The 22,994-nt window shown below is 36.2% G+C and overlaps 2 protein-coding genes across 2 annotated transcripts; one reads left to right on the top strand and one right to left on the bottom strand.

Moving 5' to 3' along the window:
* Positions 1-5,198: 5,198 nt before the first annotated feature.
* On the bottom strand, positions 5,199-14,075 carry LOC141280994 (uncharacterized). The gene is made up of 3 exons (XM_073812526.1): positions 12,194-14,075; positions 11,720-12,098; positions 5,199-7,951 (listed from the first exon to the last, which is right to left on the bottom strand). Exons 1-3 carry the CDS (start codon positions 12,344-12,346, stop codon positions 6,870-6,872), a joined length of 1,614 nt encoding a protein of 537 aa, XP_073668627.1. The 5' UTR covers positions 12,347-14,075; the 3' UTR covers positions 5,199-6,869.
* A 2,624-nt stretch (positions 14,076-16,699) lies between these two features.
* On the top strand, positions 16,700-20,531 carry LOC135721448 (E3 ubiquitin-protein ligase TRIM35-like). The gene is made up of 7 exons (XM_073812621.1): positions 16,700-16,722; positions 19,106-19,325; positions 19,474-19,611; positions 19,717-19,812; positions 19,933-20,163; positions 20,269-20,291; positions 20,375-20,531. The coding sequence occupies exons 1-7, from the start codon at positions 16,700-16,702 to the stop codon at positions 20,514-20,516; spliced, it is 873 nt and encodes a 290-aa protein (XP_073668722.1). The 3' UTR covers positions 20,517-20,531.
* Positions 20,532-22,994: the final 2,463 nt, after the last annotated feature.

Below are 22,994 nucleotides of genomic sequence, written 5' to 3' on the forward strand. Positions count from 1 at the left end.
ATAATACTAATAATAATTGTATAACATATACCGTGAAACTACGAACACCGTGATAGTTTCTGAGACGATTATCATATACCGTGAACATTTTATACCGTTACAACCCTAGAGACAACACAAGCTGGCGTCTGGGTATGACGACAGAATCTGCAGATAGAAAGAAGAGCATATCAACCAGCAGTGGAGTCTGGTGTGTGGTTTATTACTCTGGTAAATACTCTGCATTCATTACACCAGAAAGAGGTTGTCATCTCTCAGTGAAAGTGAAACTCGAGAGAATCAGAGTTGAGTTGGATTATGAGAGAGGAAAACTGTCATTCTCTGATCCTCTCACTAACACACACATACACACTTTCACACACACATTTACTGAAAAAGTTTATCCATGGTTCTATGTTCGCTGTGATATTTCTCCTCTGGTGATCTTACCGGTAACATCCTCTGAAAAACTCTGAATCAGGGATTTAATTTGAGATTGATTTTGTTTATAAATCAGTTTGAGTTATCTTAAAGGTTTTTTGTTGATGTTTCTTTTAAGATGAAGTTCATGAAGTTGTTGTTTTTGTTGATTGTGTTGAGTTGTAATTGATTGAGGATGAATTTGAGTCTTCACACAACACAACTGATCATCAGACCTCTGACTTTCACCATAGAGAACTGAATAACAAACCTCATAGAAGCACAGAGAGAAAAACTGATGGAGAAAAGAAAGAAATCAAATGTATTTCTCTTCTAGCAGTATGAGCAGTGCAGATGAGTTTGTTGTTGTTTTGTTAAAAGAAGACGCCGCTGATATTGAATGCAGTCGTGTTTAAAGAAACACATGGAGTTACACAGACTGATATAAAAACACTGTATTATCATTATACAAATAAACATGATGTGAGAAATCTCAATGTTTTCATGTCTGTGTCATATTTGAAGAAGAAAATCATCTGACTGTTATATCTGCAGTGTTTCTGTCATCAGATGAACAAATGACAGACAGATATTAATATTCAAGCACAGATATTTACTTCAGAAGAGCTCTGTGGATGTTATTATGTTTATAAAGTCATCACATAAATCACACACATTGTGATATTTTACTGCTGACCTTACATTTTTTAACTGAAGTAAACTTAAACATTTTGTACATATTTTACAAATAAATGTTGAATTAGGCTAATAGTACAAGAATTATTAATTTGATAGCGTTTTTAGTGTCTGTGGTTGTTGACTTTAACACGTCGCTTAATACATCCGAGATCAAATGAGACATCTGAGATATTTAGATCTCACTAATTATGATCTCGCTTATTTGGTTCTTTGAACACCACTGCTGTTGATGATTAGTATGGCAGGATTGAATTATCTGAGATCACTGCGCGTTCGTGCACTGCAAGAAAAGTCAATACATATCGATAGTAGAAAAACTGATCAGCCATGCTGTGATTGGCCAGTTGTTACAATGGCCAAGAACACGCCCATTTTTTAACCCCTGCAGGCTGAGAGCTACTGATGAAAGGTTGTGAACTTTTTATGACACTGAAATTAAAAACCCAGTTAAAGCTACTTTTGTACATAAATCACCATTAATGATGTAAAATTTTCTGTAAAAATATAATCTTGATATCTTTACTATGCTTGTCAAAGATTGAAATAAATGATTGTAATTAAAATTTGATGTTCCTAAAGTACTTTAAATCTCTTTTAAAAACAGTTAAATGCTGTTTTATCTGTTTGAAGCAATTAGCAGACTAAAAACAGGTGGTGGTCCTCCATCCTCATGTGATGTGCGGGCAGGATTGATGTCTCTAAACTGATTGATTGTACAGATCATCTCTGGAGCAGTTGCTCTTTCTTAAACCCACAGCCAATGCAACAATTTAATTCCTGACAAATAAAATTTTAATTGTAGTTTATTATAAGATTGTGTTTTCCTTTCTGTTGTGCAGTTGTAGATAATACACCAACACTTTTAGCAGTTTCCAAGAATGTGGTAAATAAAGAATGATGTGCAGTAAGGGAATGGTAATGTTATTCTACATCAAAAGATTATAAAATGCAACTGTTTCTGAGCAATGCACATGACAGTAAAGAAATCCTCTCAGATGACAGTCCTTTAGAGAAACTATATGCAAGTGGTTGAATAAGTTTTCTTCAATTGCATTATTCTTAACTGATTTCTGACTATATTAGCAGTATTCCACGTTAACTGAAAGTCCTGCATCTGCTGAGTCTGCACAGAAAAGTGTAGTAAAGAAGATAAAGATATGTGAAAATATGTGCAAAAAACTCATTTTGTTATTTTGGTCATTTTTGTCACAGAACAGGGACAGGGGGTAACATATTTGTAGACAACGTTTTAAAGATAGAACAGATAGAAATTACTAAACGAAAACCCTTTCATGCATGACTTTGTAAGCTACTTGACAATCTAAAGAAAAAATTAAATAGGAGATTAGTTTATTCAAATGAAAATTATTTCACACTGAGTAATAATCTTTATTGTACATAACATCTATTAGTGCTGGGTATGATTAATTCAAACAAATTTAAAATGAATGTGATCAGCATGTGTGTCTTCTCATTCGTTTAAGAATAATAATCAAACACCTGTTACACAAAAACAAGTCGCACAAGTACAGAAAAAATATATTTGTTATATTATATATTTTTTAAATAACATCGCTAAAAGATTTAATTAATATATCTTTTTTATTATGTGTTGAATTTGAAAAGCTCTTTATATTAATCATGCAGATTGCGCTCGTATAATGGAGAATATGCGACTGCGTCAGACTTTCCGTATCACATCCGCTTAAAAAGGTACAAACTAATCTTGTTTACATGAAATAAGCCTGCTCCCGAGCAGGTTTGAGCCAGAGCCGTATAATAACAGAGTTACGAAACGCTTTGATCTCGCCGCCGCGCGGTCACGTGATTCAGGTAACGTTCTAAAGTTCCAAACCAAGCAGGGCTGTCAATCTGTTTGCATAGGTTTTCAGCTATTTTAGGTAAATATTAGCTTGTAGTGGGAATTGATCACTATACTTACTGTGTTTATAACGTTTTTTTTACTAGGGAGTGATGGAAATACAGTAAATCAGTTAATAAAGATACAGTTAATTGTGACCCAAATATAACTGTGGTTATCTATACCAACTACAGCAACACAGTTTATCTTTTATTTTTGTACCAAAATATGGCTATATAAATGGCTATCAATCTGCTAAAAACATAATTCCTACACTTTTACTATATTAAAATCACAAAAAAGATCGCCAACATGGTTATTTGTAACAGTGAAGCATAACAGAAACACACCAAATTCATATTTAATTGTATTTATAGTACACATTAAATGTTAATATAATCATACATGATTTTCGAGGATACATCACTCGTATTACTTACCAAACACAATGAAACACACAGCAGCATTGTGAAGCAGTGTGACTTTCTTATAAGGCATTTAGCTTGTCGCTGTTGCCCCCTAGTGTTACTCGTAATATATAAAAAAGATAAGTATAAAGTAGATGGCCACCAGTAATAACATATTAAACCATTAAATCTATATTATTCACACATTATACACAACTCATTAAAATATAAAATTTTTACTAGTTATTATTAACGATAATCATTACCTACAGCAGAGTTCATAAAATATCACTGTTGACTATATTAATGAAATGTCCGAAAATGTAAAGAGAAATGGTAATTTCATCGATTTACCAGCAGGTGCCATTGAGATGAATGGGCTTCAGTGCTGCGTTTGGAACTATGCGTCACTACCGGTCACTACATGAAACGCTGTTACTTCCGCATTCCATTCTTACAACGGACGTCTATGTGAGTGTCGTAACTCTATTATTATACGACTCTGGTTTCAGCTTGCGGTCCTGTTGCTATCACAGCAAGTTTAGAATGAGCTTCGAAGAACCAAATAATCCAAGATCATGCCAAATCATCAACAATCAAATCCAGCTAACTGAGTTAGCGACGTACGAAGAACGGGCCCCTGGTTTTATATGTGGGATGTTGTTGGTGACTTAAATATTTAATGTTGTAAGACTTGTTATTCTAATATAATCTGTATTGTTTATCAAGCTTAGATAATTGATCTTCTCATATAGACTTATACTCACTAAAACTGCTCCAGGTGTGTGTTCACTCTTTACTGTATGAGTTACCATATGTTGGCAAATACATCACTTTCACTTTGTGTAAACTCAAGAAATATATCACAAGTTGAATATATTTAATCATAACTAACTTTACAGGTGCTGCTCATATAATCAGAATATCATCAAAAAGTTGATTTATTAAACCAATTCCATTCAAAAAGTGAAACCTGTATATTATATTCATTCATTTCACACACTCATATATTAATGATATATATTAAATCTATGGGGTTATGGTCAGGTGAGTTTGCTGGCCAATAAAGAACAGGGATACCATGGTCCTTAAACCGGGTACTGGTAGCTTTTTGGCATTGTGTGCATGTGCTAAGTCCTGCTGGACAATGAAATCTGCATCTCTCTGAGGACAGTAAGCCAAGTTTTATTTTACCATAATTTGACTGAATGCGCAGGCAAACTAGCAAAATTAAGTTTTAAACATAGGTTTGTGAGGTGGCTAATCATTCAGTCCTGTCAATCATCCTGAGAGCCTATCTAAGCCAGTCAGTCTCTGTGCCTTCCCAGTGACAAATCATCCGGCATCCTTCCTTCTCCCCAAATCTCCTCCTCCAGTTTGCTCATTACTCTCTCCACACAGTCTTAACATGGGGGAGTTTGAACTTGGGGCCCGAACCGAGGTTCAAGCTCCCCCTGAGGACAGCAAGCCACGTTTTATTTTACCATCATTTAATAGACTGAATGCGCAGGCTAACTAGTGAATAACTCATTATTATATTGATTCGTTCAATTGGTTCTCAATGTCACACAGAGTCATTGCATCAGCCACTGCAGGCTCTCTTCCACAACCATGCAACTAGTTGAGAGTCGTCAGACCAAATAATTAAAGGCAGTTGATATCCCAATACTTAACCCAGTAGATAACATTAAGTTGTTTGTCAGACCATGTGAACTGATAAAGGCAGATACTTGCACCAAACTTAACCCTTTTGATCAAGAGGTTTGTCAGACCATAAAAATGAACCAAAAGCAGATGATACACCAACTTAATCCTGGTCATAGATTTGCGGTAACAAAGGATAAATCAAATGTACTTGTGGTCAATAATTCGGAGTTATGCAGAATAATTCCAAAATATAATTTTATTAGCAAAGGTAAGAGCATCATAATACAAAAGCTAATTCAAATATATAAAGTTCATAATCAATCAGTTGTAATCATATGAAATCATAAGGTTTTTCCCCTCTGATGCATCCTCGATAAAATGGGCGGATGAAGAACACATCCGGGGATTTTATGTGAACTTGGGTTTGATGCGAACTTTGAATTGGAACAGTACTTGGGCCGCGACTGATGACGTTTCACAAGTCCACAAGAACACAAGTACAGACAAGAACGCATATTGAGAAACGGCTATACACTCACCTAAAGGATTATTAGGAACACCTGTTCAATTTCTCATTAATGCAGTTATATAATCAACCACATGGCAGTTGCGTCAAGGCATTTGGGGTGTGGTCCTGGTCAAGACAATCTCCTGAACTCCAAACTGAATGTCAGAATGGGAAAGACGGGCCGGTCTGACTATTACACAATCTGCTCAGTTACTGGGATTTTCACGCACAACCAATTCTAGGATTTACAAAGGATGATGTGAAAAGGGAAAAACATCCAGTATGCGGCAGTCCTGTGGGCGAAAATACCTTGTTGATGCTAGAGGTCAGAGGAGAATGGGCCGACTGATTCAAGCTGATAGAAGAGCAACTTTGACTGAAATAACCACTCGTTACAACCGAGGTATGCAGCAAAGCATTTGTGAAGCCACAACACGCACAACCTTGAGGTGGATGGGCTACAACAGCAGAAGACCCCACCGGGTACCACTCATCTCCACTAAAAATAGGAAAAAGAGGCTACATTTGCACAAGATCATCAAAATTGGACAGCTGAAGACTGAAAAATATATATTGTCTTGTGTGATGAGTCTCGATTTCTGTTGAGACATTCAGATGGTAGAGTCAGAATTTGGTGTAAACAGAATAAAAACAATGACCCATCATGCATTTTTACCACTGTGCAGGCTGATGGTGGTGGTGTAATGGTGTGGGGGATGTTTTCCTGGCACACTTTAGGCCCCTTAGTGTCAATTGGGCATCGTTTAAATGCCACGGCCTACCTGAGCATTGTTTCTGACCATGTCCATCCCTTTATGACCACCATGTACTCATCCTCTGATGGCTACTTCCAGCAGAATAATGCACCATGTCACAAAGCTTGAATCATTTCAAATTGGTTTCTTGAACATGACAATGAGTTCACTGTACTAAAATGCCCCCCACAGTCACCAGATCTCAACTCAATAGAGCATCTTTGGGATGTGGTGGAACGGGGGCTTCGTGCCCTGGATGTGCATCCCACAAATCTCCAACTGCAAGATGCTATCCTATCAATATGGGCCAACATTTCTAAAGAACGCTTTCAGCACCTTGTTGAATCAGTGCCAAGTAGAATTAAGGCAGTTCTGAAGGCAAAAGGGGGTCAAACAGTGTTCAGAGTACCAAAACACACTTGTAGCCAAGCTGCTTTAGCGTGTCTACTAACCAATATCGTTGCCTGGGTTGCATATGTGTGGGGCGGGTCTATCAAAAAAAGGTCCAGATCTATTGGGGTATTTGTTTAGGTGATTTCAAATGTCAACATTGACTTTCAGAAATCGTGCACCCGGCCTTTTAAACTCTTCTCTCAAACACTAGAGTGATGAGATTTCTCTCCAGTATGAACTCTGACATGAAATGGATCAGAGAAGCTCTTTCCACACTCATGGGCTTTTAAGGAACGTAAACGAGTAAAAGTCTTCTCACACCCAGAGCATTTGTAAGGTCTTTCACCTGTATGAGTTCTCTGGTGTGTTATTAAACCATCATGTCGACTGAAACTCTTCCCGCAAACACTACAGTGATAAGGTTTCTCTCCGGTGTGAATTCTTTGATGGATTTTTAAGTGACTTGACCTAGGAAATGTCTTCTCACACTGAGAGCATTTGTAAGGTTTCTCTCCAGTATGAACTCTCTCGTGGGCTTTTAAGGTGTTTGACTTAGTAAACGTCTTCTCACACTGAGAGCATTTGTAAGGTTTTTCACCTGTATGAGTTCTCTGGTGTAACACTAAACAGTAATGTCGACTGAAACTCTTTCCACAAACACTACAGTGATGAGGTTTCTCTCCAGTATGAAGTCTCTCATGGGCATTTAAGTTGCCTGACTTAGTAAACGTCCTCTCACACCGAGAGCATTTGTAAGGTTTTTCACCTGTATGAATTCTCTCATGGGCTTTTAAGTTGCCTGACTTAGTAAACGTCCTCTCACACCAAGAGCATTTGTAGGGTTTCTCACCTGTATGAGTTTTCTGGTGTGACACTAAACTATCATGTCGACTGAAACTCATCCCACAAACATTACAGTGATAAGGTTTCTCTCCAGTGTGAAGAAAAACTTTTCTTTGATGAGCATCAAGATTTTGTTTGCTGCTGAAATATTTGCCACATTCACTGCAGTGGAAAGACTTTTCACCACTGTGTGTCCTCATGTGAACTTGTAGCTGAGATAAGAAGTCAAATTTCTTCTCACACTGCTGACAGTCAAACTCTTTCTTCTTCGTCTCTCTGTGATCTTCTGAATGAAGTTTCTCCTCTTGTAAGGTAGTAAAGTTGATCTCAGATGTCCTGCAGGTGAAGAGTTTCTGTTCTGTGTGTTTGCTCTCTAAATGTCTTTCTTTTGATGTTGAAGACGTTATTTCTCCTCCAGAACATGAATCATTCCTCTCATCTGTAAGGAACACAATAATAAAAACATCTTACATCAGGAGAGTAAATTTAGTTTCTGTACCAGTTATAGGGGTGGGTTGCATAAGCTAGACGTACACCTGGGCATAAGACTTGTCTAGAAGTAGAATTTACATCTGTTTCGCCATCTAAGCGTAGCGGATATCTGAGACTGGGTTTAGATCAATCAAGGACATTTAAGTAGTTTTGATAAATGTTAACTGTTTCCCTGCCAGGTTTTTTTTAAAGTTTCCCGCCAGCGGCAGCATTTTTTATGATTTTCACAAAAGTTTAATGCCTTCCAGAAAATTTTCTTTAAAGGGATAGTTCGGACAAAAATTATATTAAACCCATGATTTACTCATCCCCAAGCCGTCCAAGATGTCCATCATCATGTCCATAATTTTTTAGACAAATATTTTCAGTTATTTTAGAACATGTCTTAGATCTTTCAGTTGTTAAATGTAAAGTTACAGGGTCTGCTCCTTCAAGTCCAAAAAATGTGCATCCATCCTTAAGATGCTCCCGCCCTCCATATTTTTGTCATGCGTTACTAAGAAAAGTGCGTACACGCTGATACTCTCTCCTGAATACAGAATATGTTCGGTAAAACTATTACTGTAGAAAACACAATTCACTTATTAGACTTAGATGTTGATGTTTTGTTCCATTTAAAAAAAGTCACCATTATGGTGATCAGTGTTTGTTTTAGTTCAACTCTTGACCATTGACTTGAATAACAATGATGACAATTAAATGAAAAATTTCTGGTTATTACCAAATTACAAATCTCTGACTCCCAGCATGCACTGCTGCATCGATAAATAATGAACATTTTACAATTTTATTTACCACCATTGTTGAGATTCATACTCTGATTCTTGTGCGTAGGACTGGGCAATAAAATTATATTAAAACGTATAATTGATGCACCTTTATCGATAACGATAGGAAAAAAGCGTTTGAAATGACGCCTGTTAATGCATTACTAAAACTGCATTGGACTACATTACATCACCGTTCCTATAGATCTTATACAGCCTGACTAGACTAAAATTAAATGGGTTTTAATTAAATTTAATGTAGATTTCGTCAACTAAAATCTCTCGGGATACTAAGTTGACTAAAACTAGACTAAAACTAAATCAATTCAGATGACTAAAATATGAATGAAACTAAATTAAATTTTATTCAAAAGACTATGACTATGTTTAATCTGTGTTTGTTCTGCCATGTCGAAATATTGAGGTGTTTAATTTCTTTTCTATATTAGGAAGTAAACCCTCATAAATAAACGTTCTTGTTTTTTACTGACATACAATATCTCTTTGTGTTGAGGATTAGTGCACCTTTGAGCCAACATTCAGTACGAGTAAAATCCTTACTTACTTTTAAAATGGGTTACGTTAAGACTTTAACTTCTTTAACTCTGGGACCCTGTACCAGGTCCAGAATTATCTTATTTTGACTTAATATAAAATATTCCTGTAATTTGTAATGGTCTATCATGGACCCAGTACCACATATGAGATACTGTTTGAAAGCTTAGAGTCTCTACTTTCTGCAGATATGCATCACTTTGAGATATCTTTTACTGTAAGAAAGTTATTAACACTTAATTGACACTATCACCCCCCCACAATTTTTTATATGATTTTAATATTCACGTATTTCATATTTTTCAAGTATGACCAACATAGGCAAGTCTTATATCAAATGAAAGCTCTCATTCTCAGGAATAAGGCTACATCGTTATTTTTGTTCTATTATTATCACATATTCAACAATCGTCGAATGAATAATGAGGTAAAATATGGTCTTTTGTAAACATATGGGAAACTTGAGTGTGAACTGCCTCAGATAGCACATATAGCCACAAATGCTACACCATCTTTTATTTTAGGTCCTACTCTAAAGAATGAGTCCATTCACAGCATTTTCTTTGGTTGTGTTCATTAATAATCCCTTGCTATTTATTATATGTGCAAAACAAAAAATTAATATTTATATGAAAAATGTATTTTCACACCCTTCAGTAAAATGAGAATAACTTTTGAATGCGACATGCTAAAGAGTTCATCCTTTTTTTGGGTGTTTACTGTCTGCTGCTGCTAACAACCAGAACTGTCTGCAGTCTGCTAGACCACACAGAACCAGAGTTATACACTATCAAAGACAGTGTTTACAACATAAAAAAGACAATTTGATGTTTCATCATATGAAAAACAACATAAATAACAATATTTGTCACAAACAGCAGCTTTTTATGTAACTTCAAAGGGTTTTCTTTAAAATGATATAAAGATATTGCATTTATTCCACTGTATGTGGTTATGGGAGCACTTCAAAGATTTTTAGGCAGAAATTTAATACAAAAAGGGTATTATTCCTCCCTTCAGTTGGAGTAAAATAACTTTTGCATTTATTATGATAGAGAAAAAATTCCTTTTTCCTCTGTAAGCTGGCATTTGCTGGAATCAAACAAAACTGTCTGTAGGTTTCGTTACCACTCAGGGCCAGAGTTATACACTTTTAAATACAGACTTTAGAAAAAAAACATCAAAAAGCGCCTAATTATTTTTGTGTTTATTAGAGGACTGACAACACATACAACCATGTTGACCACTTTTAACAGTGTTTTATGTAATTTCAAAGGGTTTCCTGTAAAATGATACCAAACTTTTGTATGTGCACCACTGCATGTGGGTATGGGAAGCTTTTGAAATTGGGTAGGCCAAATCCAGGCGGAAATCCCCAAAATAGCCTCAGAGTGTAAGAAGTTAACTCAAGTCGTATTTAAATTGGTGACTCTTTTTTAAGAGTACAAACTGTGTGTTTAGCTGCCTAAAAACCTTTGGGTTTAATAATTTACTCTCAAGTCCATAGGCATAGCTTGACATTTGAGCTGTTTGACAATAAATATAAACAGTAGTTATATTAACTCTTTCACCGCCAGCGTTTAAAAAAAAAGTTGCCAGCCACCCCCAGCGTTTTTCATGATTTTCACCAAAGTTTAATGCCTTCCAGAAAATGTTCTTCTTTAAATATATAAACATACAATATACCAAATGAAAGAACAGACCCTCTGCTTTCAAACAAAAAAAAACCGTTTCATCCTACCTTCAGTGGTCCTTTTGCAATCAGCTTTTGAATATGGTTAGGTTACTGCAAAAACACCATATTTTGAGCAAAAAGCTGAGATAATTCAATTTTTGTGACGGACTTTTCATAGAGATCCCATTCAGAGCGATCTTTAAAACAGACACGGACATGCAGCCGCTTGCCATAGGGCAATACTTCCGGTTTTAAAAAGTTGCGGAAGGGCGCCACCTGGTGGATAATAGCGGTATTGCGGAAAGACGGAAAATCTCGTCAATGGCGGGGAAAGAGTTAAAGTTAAGAGGCTTAATGCCTAACCCACTATATACACACACTGCAAGAACAAAAGATCTACTAGGGTCAGTTAATTTTAGGACCCTTTTTCACTTCTAATCACAGTAACAACAAATGGAAAATTCCAAGGCAGTGAACATCTTCACTGTCAAAAATACAGGTACCAAAGCTGTCACTGGAGCAGTACCCTTTAAAAAAAATGTCCTAATGTGAATCATTTAGGTACAAATATGTAACTTTGAACTACCAATATGTACCTTTGAAGTACTAATGCACTCTTTGGGTAGAAAATTGTAATTTAAGGGTTCTGTCATAGTAACAACTTGTGTACCTTTATTTCTGAGAGTGTTCAGTGAAAATACAACACAAACAAACATACCTGAAGGAATAAAATCATCACCACCACAATCCTCATTTTCATCATCATGATCTTCCGCTTTTGTGGCTTCGGTTATTATTTCTGTAAGTTCAGTTTTTATTTCTGTGGGTTCAGTTTTTATTTCTGTGGGTTCAGTTTTTATTTCTGCGGGTTCAGTTTTGATCTTCGTCATGAGGTTCCTGAAGTCAATGAGTTTGATTGAACACATCTTGAGTTTGGTCTGCAGGATCTGCTGCTGTTCTTCAGCGTTACAGACAGAATCCAGAGACTCTGTGGAGGTTTGATCCTCCTGTAAGCCCTCATTACTGTCACACACTGTTGTGTCCTGAGCGTCTGTGGACTTTGACTCAGTATAACAGAGTAAAGACAGACTGAGATCCTGTGTGGAAGATTCACAACAAACACACACAGAGTAAGATTATAAATGATTTGATGTTGTCAAACAGGTAAATGATGTTTATAAGCTGTACAAACCTCTCTCTTCAGTCCTTCATCTCCTCTTAACCTCAGCTTTGTCTCCAGTAACGCCACCTCTTTCTTCAGCTGAGAGATTTCTGTGATGAAATCATCAATATCCAGCATGGACAGATCAGTTCCTACTGATTTACAGCACATCACATCCATCATCAACACTAAAATACACAGAGACAAGACTCTGTTTAAACACTCAAGAGAGAAAAACACCGAGGATACACAAACACATCAAACGTGAGCTCTTTCTTTCTTTCTTTCGTTCTTTAGTGGGTTTATCGGCGGACTAAAGAGCTGCAGCGCCTCCTGCTGTACTGGAGAGAGAAGACACTGCTCTGTTTCTCATTTGTCTTTGAAATAAATCGTATTTTAAGGGTATAAACATGCATGTAAATATTATAATGATTAATGTATTGTGATTATTTTTTATTATGATTATATTAATTATTGGGCTTTATAAATGTGCTGCTGTTATGTTAAAGTCATAATTTATGATTATTAAAGCTGTATGTGTTGATGCAATGTCATCTCTTACTGGCTGTAAACATCACAAACATCAACATTTCTGTGTTTTATATTTAAAGCTCTGAAAGTAATAAACTCTGAATATCAGTTCAGGTGTAATGACACATTTTTGACTATCATGATTTTCCTACTATGGTTAGGGTTCAGTGTGGAGGAGATGGCAGGATATTTATGATGGGCTTCACCCAGAAATGCCTCATATTAACATTCTTTACAGGACGATATATATTGACTGATTGTGAACAATAATATTGATAAATAGTTGGTCAGTACTTATGCTGGGAAAATGTTACATACACAAATCAAAATACATATAAGTAAAGCCTTTATTTGTGGATTTCATAATGATTTAGTTTTTTATACTAAAGCCCTTAAAATTATGCAAAACTAAAATCCTATTAAATATTTCTCCATTATAAAAATCAAAAGCACTAGCTCTCGAAATTTTTCATACTTTTATATCAGATTTATTCTGCTTTGCTTGCTGTATGCGCCTGTTCCTTACATTACAATGTAAATATGTTTAATTATGTATTTATATTTTGGTGCCATGTTGTTTGTACATGATGGCCGTTTCTCAAACGGAAGTCCCCATCCTCCGGTAGACAAAGGCTGCATACGTCATCAAGCCTGATATATATTTCAGATATCTGAGCATTTCATTCGCAGTTTCGCACGTCAAAAACATATTACAAAAATTTACGATTAAATTAGTGTAATAGTAAACTTTATAATTGTTAATATTCTGAAATAGTTTGCAGCCTGCAAATGCGACCTCCGAACGATGCAGCCTTCCGCTTGAGAAACAGCCAATAAGTGTTGAATAAAGAGACATTCAGTGTGGATGCGGAATTTAAGAATATGGACCAATCAGTTAGCAGCCACTCCAGTTCTGTTGCGACTGGTATAAGGGTCTTATTCATATATTTATACAATAATAAAAACAAAGGATAAACGAGGTTTAACAGAATTAAGAAAAACATGACTCAACACAAAGGGGTGTACCCCATCTCAGCAGTATACGGGCGAGGTGCCTCCCATAGGTCATTTCAAATCCCAATTGTTAAAGACTATTTACATAAATGTTTATTTAATCTGGGTATTTAAGGACAAGTGGCAAGTGACTCAGGGAATCTGTATACAGATATCCCGCACGATCGCTGTGTGTAGTTTGCATCTCCAGGTAACATTTTCAAACCTTCTCATTTCGTACCATTAAGGTTTTCGTATGATTGGTCATTGCATTTTATTAATTTTTACTTGAATTGAATATTCGCTTTCATATTATTGAATGTTTTTATGTAATTGATCAATGTATTATTTTGTTTGAGTTGGTTTTGAATTACTTCATATTTCTCATGATTGATTTACAGTCTTGTTCAAAATAATAGCAGTACAATGTGACTAACCAGAATAATCAAGGTTTTTAGTATATTTTTTATTGCTACGTGGCAAACAAGTTACCAGTAGGTTCAGTAGATTCTCAGAAAACAAATGAGACCCAGCATTCATGATATGCACGCTCTTAAGGCTGTGCAATTGGGCAAGTAGTTGAAAGGGGTGTGTTCAAAAAAATAGCAGTGTGGCATTCAATCACTGAGGTCATCAATTTTGTGAAGAAACAGTTGTGAATCAGGTGGCCCCTATTTAAGGATGAAGCCAACACTTGTTGAACATGCATTTGAAAGCTGAGGAAAATGGGTCGTTCAAGACATTGTTCAGAAGAACAGCATACTTTGATTAAAAAGTTGATTGGAGAGGGGAAAACCTATAAAGAGGTGCAAAAAATGATAGGCTGTTCAGCTAAAATGATCTCCAATGCCTTAGTTAAAATGGAGAGCAAAACCAGAGAGACGTGGAAGAAAACGGAAGACAACCATCAAAATGGATAGAAGAATAACCAGAATGGCAAAGGCTCAGCCAATGATCACCTCCAGGATGATCAAAGACAGTCTGGAGTTACCTGTAAGTACTGTGACAGTTAGAAGACGTCTGTGTGAAGCTAATCTATTTTCAAGAATCCCCCGCAAAGTCCCTCTGTTAAAAAAAAGGCATGTGCAGAAGAGGTTACAATTTGCCAAAGAACACATCAACTGGCCTAAAGAGAAATGGAGGAACATTTTGTGGACTGATGAGAGTAAAATTGTTATTTTTGGGTCCAAGGGCCACAGGCAGTTTGTGAGACGACCCCCAAACTCTGAATTCAAGCCACAGTACACAGTGAAGACAGTGAAGCATGGAGGTGCAAGCATCATGATATGGGCATGTTTCTCCTACTATGGTGTTGGGCCTATTTATCGCATACCAGGGATCATGGATCAGTTTGCATATGTTAAAATACTTGAAGAGGTCATGTTGCCCTATGCTGAAGAGGACATGCCCTTGAAATGGTTGTATCAACAAGACAATGACCCAAAACACACTAGTAAACGGGCAAAGTCTTGGTTCTAAACCAACAAAATTAATGTTATGGAGTGGCCAGCCCAATCTCCAGACCTTAATCCAATTGAGAACTTGTGGGGTGATATCAAAAATGCTGTTTCTGAAGCAAAACCAAGAAATGTGAATGAATTGTGGAATGTTGTTAAAGAATCATGGAGGGGAATAACAGCTGAGAGGTGCCACAAGTTGGTTGACTGTGGTCATACAACTAAATATTAGTTTAGTGATTCACAGGATTGCTAAATCCCAGAAAAAATAATGTTTGTACAAAATAGTTTTGAGTTTGTACAGTCAAAGGTAGACACTGCTATTTTTTTGAACACACCCCTTTCAACTAATTGCCCAATTGCACATCCTTAAGAGCGTGCATATCATGAATGCTGGGTCTTGTTTGTTTTCTGAGAATCTACTGAAACTACTGGTAACTTGTTTGCCACGTAGCAATAAAAAATATACTAAAAACCTTGATTATTCTGGTTAGTCACATTGTACTGCTATTATTTTGAACAAGACTGTATATGTGATATTGATTGAATTGACTTTGAATTATTGTGTCGTTTACCTGGTAAATAAATTGTTACATTTGTATTCATTCTAATCTTCTCTGTATCATTGGCTTTTCTAAGTTACGATAAAGTACAATATCCTTTGTTACCACAAATCTTTGATCGGGGTTAATTCATGTTAATTAGATTCTGCCTCTTAACTATGCTGGTGGGCAGTCGCATGGACTATCAGAATGATAGTTCTATTCCCTTACGAAAATTAACCATGGTTTTACTACAGTTAAAACCAAAAAACCATGGTTACTGTAGTAAAACCATAGTAACTACAAAATAACCATGGTTTTGACAATCATGGTTTTCAAAAACCATAGTTAAACCAGTTAGTGTAGTAAAATCATGGTTTTGCTGATAGTAATCAATACACCAAAAAAACATGGTTACTACACTTTGGCCACAATAAAACCATGGTTAATTTTCGTAAGGGTTATCCGGAGCTAAGCTAAACCTCTGGTTATAATTTATTAAGTGGTGTAAGCGACTGTGGGGGCTATATGGATACTATTTAATGAGAGCACGTAAACATGAAGCGGTATCATTAAATTGCTTTAGCCATAACCTCTAGTTATTGTATGGTCAGATTAATTATTTAACCTTAACTAAGTTGTTTTGTAATTGCATTTGGTAATTATAATTACCTCTTCATAATCGAGTTGTTATATAGTTCTATGATTTAACTATATGCGTCTAGCAGGAGCTAGACTGAACCTCTGATTATGGTCTTATGTTTTTATATTTAATTGGCTATTTTTGAGAGCTATATGGGGACCTTTTAACAAGAGATTGACTTTGTTAAATTGCTTTAGCTACAACCTCAAGTATGGTCGAGTTTGTGTTCAGTACCCACACATCGGCCGGTGTGGACTGATATGACATTGGTAATCGAATGAATGAGTTCAATGTTAGCATGAGTGAATAGGATGATTAAATGTTTATCTAAATTTAATAATCACAAACAAATTCTTAAAAATGTTTCATTATGGAGTCAGATGAAATAACGAGGTAATGTATATTAATCTATATTTGTTTGTAAACAAATGTCTATAACCAATTCTGTTATGTTGTGTAAAGGAAAGACAGTAACACGTAAGAATCCTTATGCCGCGTCAGGGGCGTTGCTAGACATAAAGCTCTACTGGGGCACAGGCCCCCCATTTTTTTTTTTTACTTTTTCTTGAAAGCCTGCGGTGTGCAAGATACAATTTCCTTTGCTTAACCCACTATTCCAACATTGCAACAAGTACTGGGAAAGACAAACATCTATTTAAAAATATTTAAGTATCATCTTCATATATACATATATACAACATAATTAACATGTCTTAAGGCATAAAATGTTTGGAAATAATGACTGGAGAGAAAAAAAATGTTATGCACATTTGCATTTTACATAACAATGATTAATAACTTCTTTTTTTATTTTTAAGAATATTTTCATTTTATGACTACTAAAAAATCTATCTTAGTTACTGCTAACTGATTATGTAATGACCTAGAGCTGAACTAAATATTAATTTCATATCTGAAAATACAGAACAGTATAACACAGTTTTTGTATGTGAACAATGCAATTTTATAGACTATTGACAGAGGTTTTCCTGAAATTTTCCCTCTAATGTTTAAGCCCTGACAGGGTAGGATGTTATGTGTCTTTACGCCCTTAAATTCATCATCTCTCATCCTTTCCTTTTCCTGCTTTGCACAAAACATTTCTGATGTCCATCACATGCGTCAATGAGATTTTCATTATTATTTAGAAACTTACTTTAGTCTCGCCATGTTTTCATAAACCAACTCAATCGCGTGTACTTTGTATGCGGCTGCGCATGGCAAAACAGTCGCGTGCACGCCTCAATTCATGTCCGCGTCCGCGCACCCATTCATGTCCGTGCGCGGACGCGGACATGAATTGAGGCGTGCACGCGTCAGTGCGACTGTTGCGTCGCTTTTTAAACGTGAATTGGGTAACTACATTGCATATAGATCCGTTTTGCCGCGATTGTCTTTGAATAAACTAGTTAACTGCTAAAATGTAAACTTGAGATTTACACAGGGGCACAAAAGATTTACACTGGGGCACGTGCCCCAGTAAAAGGGGTCTAGCGACGCCCCTGTGCCGCGTCATTGGCTACCGTCGTTGGACCTGTGGGCGGACCCGGAAAAGGGACCTTACCAATTTAGAGTAGACGTCAGTTAAGTCACTGCAAGCTGCGCGCGCAATGCGGTTGCAGAAAAACAGTGGAAATGAATTAGACACGAGTGAAAAGAGCAAGATAACTCACTAGAAAATGTCCGGTTGTGCTGTTAAGTGTCAGAATAAGAATGCCAAAAAAGATGGCTTTCATTTTTATAGAATACCATTGTCGAAGACATCATTTGAAGATAAACGTAGGTGTTTATGATTACAATAAGCCCTTAAACGGACAGAATGGAGCAAGGAAATCATCTGGAAATCTTTTAATAATTAGAATAGAAAATAAGTAGAGAAGATGTCCGGTGTTCTGTTGAAGTCTGTTCCCTCCATGTGTTTCTTATAGCGTTTTTATCACGTTACAATTATAATTTATTAAGGAAGAAATAATAGAAAACAGGAAAATTATGAAATATTTAATAAACGCTATTATATATAATACATGATAGTATTGCTTTTACATGTACTTTAGCGATTCAGACTGTAAAAATATTTGATTTACCAAAAAAGAACAATACATATACATTACATACATGCATTTCAGTAGCCAAGCCATTTAAACTTTTTATCTATCTTAAAAAATAAACGTAACGTGATTAAAACGCTATAAGAAACATTGCACTAAAGGGAAACATAGGGGAATCAGACTTCGACAGAACACCCGATCCATAAAAATCACAGTTTAATGCTAAAACACTTCACAACCCTACTGCGGAGCAGTCACTTTCTGCAACCAGTTTGGCTCCGCCCACAAAAAACGTCATCTCTGTTTGCAAACACGAAATTGGTCTATAGAGTCATTATAACATTTATTAAAGAAATACGACTATACGCGATAATTTTGTTTCTTGCATATCTGTGCTCCTCACTCCAGTTCAGAAGGTGGCGGTAGTGCACCAGAAGTTGGTTTGCAAGCCGCCATTAAACAAAAGAAGAAGAACTTTTGATTAGGGATTAGGCAGCGTTTGTGTTTGTTAGCGTTTTGCATTCTCCATATGTTTTTCTGCAGTCTTTTGATGGTGTTAATGTTTATCTGCGATTTGTTTGATTTACAAATGTAGTAAACTGAAAATGAAACTTTGAAGAATTTTGATGAGAAGTTTAAAAAATGGCATCTAAATCTTTTTCTGAGGAGGATTTATCTTGTCCTGTGTGCTGTGATATTTTTAAAAATCCTGTTGTGTTGTCTTGTAGTCACAGTACCTGTAAAGACTGTATTGAGAGATTCTGGGAAAGTAAAGGATTTCAAGAATGTCCAGTTTGCAGAAAAAGATCTTCAAGGGATAATCCTCCAATAAATTTAGCTTTGAAGAACCTGTGTGAGACTTTCTTAAAGGAGAGAAGTCAGAGATCTTCATCAGTTTGTCATCTTCACAATGAGAAACTCAAACTCTTCTGTCTGGATCAGGGATGGGCAACTTCAGTCCTGGAGGGCCGGTGTCCTGCAGAGTTTAGCTCCAACTTGCCTCAGCACACCTGCCTAAATGTTTCTAGTATGCCTAGGAAGACCTTAATTTGCTGCTTCAGGTGTGTTTAATTATGGTTGGAGCTAAACTCTGCAGGACACCGGCCCTCCAGGACCGAAGTTGCCCATCCCTAGTCTGGATGATCAACAGCCGGTGTGTTTGGTGTGTCGAGACTCCAGAACTCACAACAACCACAAATTCTGTCCTGTCAATGAAGCTATCATTGATAATAAGGTCTGATCAATAATATTCAAAACATTTCATCACATTAATAACATCAAGAACTGATAGACATCGTCACAATGACAAATAAATAACAAAAATGTTGATTTCTTTCAGGAAAAACTCAAAACTGAATTAAAACCCTTACAGGAGAAACTGAGAATATTTGAGAAGAATAAACAGAATTTGGATAAAACTGCAGAACATATAAAGGTTTGAATGAAACATAATGTGAATCAAGGTTGTACAACACAAGTATTTTGTAAATGTATTTATTGATCCAGATCTGATTCAGTCATTATATGTTTCTGTGTGAAATGTGTTTTGTGTCAGATTCAGGCTGAATGCACAGAGAAGCAGATTCATGAAGAGTTTAAGAAACTTCACCAACTTCTACATGATGAAGAATCAGTCAGAATAACAGCACTGAGAGAGGAAGAGGAGCAGAAGAGTCAGATGATGAAGGAGAAGATTGAGAAGATGAGCAGTGAGATTTCATCTCTTTCACACACAATCAGAGTCATAGAGAAGCAGATGACAGCTGAAGATGTTTCATTCCTACAGGTGAGAAGAAAGAACTTCAATCTTCATTCTACAAATCTATGATTTTCATTTTCAAACATTCAAGTGAAATGTAATGAATAATCTGCATGTGTGTGTTTTTAACAGGACTTTAAGAGCACAATGGAGAGGTTTGTATTGTGTTTGCTGTTTCTCTCAGTGATTGTGAATCTAAACTCACAGCAGAATCTCAGACTCCTGAATGTTCTTCCAGAGTTCAGTGTAGAACGTCAGATCCAGAGGACATCTCAGGAATGACGATCAATGTAGCAAAACATCTCAGCAACCTGAAGTTTAATGTCATACACAAGATGAAGGAGAAAGTTGAATACAGTGAGTACAAAATACAACACTGACTTCAGATTTACTCTCATCATCAACATTTATTTGAAGAGTCTCTCTCTCTCTCTCTCTCTCTCCCTCTCTTTTACTCCAGCATTTACTCTAGGAGTAGAATCTGGTGTGTGAGCAGTGCTTTAAGTGGCCCAAAAGAAGTGCCGGTACTCTATTCAGTTTTTTTTTTTTTGCTGACTGGACTTCTATATTGAAGGGGTTTTATATTCAGCAGTCAACAGACGACCTTGTAAAAACTAATACATCTTTATATAAGTTTGTGGATTTGCTTGAGCTAGAAATAGCTATTTAACATACATAAAATGTGCAAAAGGTATATATATAAGTCAAATTTTCAGCATGGCCACAAGCTAAAACTAGTTGTTCAGCTTAAAAACTAAAACTTTAAAATGACACCAAGACCATGTCTATGGGTTCAAGAATAACAAAATACTGGCAATTTAAAACTTGAAAGTCGTCACTTTTTTTCCCATTGTTTTCCATTTTGCGGGTGGTAAAACTACTGTGCGCGTCGTTCAAATTCATTGAAATTTCGTTGGGCAGTGTCCCAAACCAAAAAGGGCACTAGGGGGGGGGGGGGGGTACTATTAGTATGGTTTTAATAAAGTATTATAAATATGATGTGTTATATTACTAGCATCAACTTAGACAAGTGATTATAATGGGAAATATAATAACAAGAATTAAAGTGTGACAAAAAATATTCAATATGATTTACCTGCTGGCTTGATGGAGCTTTATCCATGTTTGCAATGTTGAACTGCCTTTAGAAGCAGCCTCCCTTTCTGTCTTTATTTTGTGAAGGCATTTGTGTTTTTTGTATTTTTTGCCTACAAAGTGTGCCAACAACAGCAAATTTAGTGTTTATATTAACTTAGATCTGATCGGGAACATTAAATCCATTAGACAAGCGATAATAGTAAGAATGTGGATATTTTGTTGTTGTTTGCATGCTAAGTTGTTAGCACTTTTACATTTTACAAATACATAAACAAACTTCCAAATGAGTAATTCAGCTGTTTAACAGCTGATATAATGTAATAAATCTACCTGTTAATGCAACGAACTTCAGAAACTGTCGTCCAGGCAGAGAGTGCACACAGAGATGCTGCGGAGCGGGCGGGCAAACAAGAAGTGGATTAGCGGAATCAGTGGATCTTTAGCGATCTTTAGGATGTTTTTATAGATCACAACCTTTGCGTGCTAAATTACGGAGGATAAAATACGGGAGATTTAAGGAAAAATAATAATAATACGGGAGGACGGCGGGAAAGAAGGGTAAAATACGGGACTTTCCCGGCCAAAACGGGATACTTGACGGGTATGGTGAGTCACACCTCTCCACACCACATTGAGGCTGACTGACAGCAAAGGCGACGCATGCGCTTTTAACTTGTCAACTCAAGGGTGTATGGGTAATGTAGTCTCTGCTCTCGGTGGGACGAATTAGGAAGTGTACATTGTGAAGAGCGCTCTGAAAATCGGCAGCGCAGCAAAAGGATTAAAACCTCTGATTTAAACAGAAGTGCAAATGAGCGTTTCGGTACGCTAAAAGCACGTTCTGGGCTCAGGGAGAGGTGGTGGTACGCTCAAGAGCTATTTTTAGAAGTGGCGGTACTGAGTACCGGCGCGTTCCGGCCCACTTAAAGCATTGATTGTGATATTGGTGGTGGTTGAGGAGATTCCCGCGTTCATATGTAAAGCGCTTTGAGTACTGAGAAAAGCGCTATATAAATGTAAGGAATTATTATTATTATTATTTACTGCTGACCTTACATTTTTTAACTGAAGTAAACGTAAACATTTTGTACATATTTTACAAATAAATGTTGAATTAGGCTAAATAATACAAGAATGATTAATTTGATAATATGTTATTAGTGTCTGTGGTTGTTGACTTTATCACTTTATGACTTCTGGTTTTATATGTGGGATGTTGTTGGTGACTTAAATATTTGATGTTGAAAGACTTTGTATTCGAATATTATCTGTATTGTTTATCAAGCTTATTTGATTCTCAAGATAATTGATCTTCTCATATAGACTTATACTCACTAAAACTGCTCCAGGTGTGTTCACTCTTTACTGTATGAGTTACCATACGTTGGCAAATACATCACTTTCAATTTGTGTAAACTTAAGAAATATATCAGAAGTTCAATATATTTAATCATATCTAACTTTACAGGTGCTGCTCATATCATTAGAATATCATCAAAAAATTGATTTATTTTGACCAATTCCATTCAAAAAGTAAAACTTGTATATTATATTCATTCGTTTCACACACTGATATATTTCAAATGTTTATTATTTTACTTTTGATGATTATAAATATTTTTAGAAATATTGGCCAACTGAAGTATGAACATGAAAAGTATGACGATAGCACTCGGTACATATGTCACAGGTCGGGGTGGACCCAGATGTTAAAAAGGTCACGCCCCTTTTTCCACCTCGAGGAGGTTCCCAAAGCCACC

This window comes from Paramisgurnus dabryanus, chromosome 18 (assembly GCF_030506205.2).
Source record: "Paramisgurnus dabryanus chromosome 18, PD_genome_1.1, whole genome shotgun sequence".
Taxonomy (NCBI): domain Eukaryota; kingdom Metazoa; phylum Chordata; class Actinopteri; order Cypriniformes; family Cobitidae; genus Paramisgurnus; species Paramisgurnus dabryanus.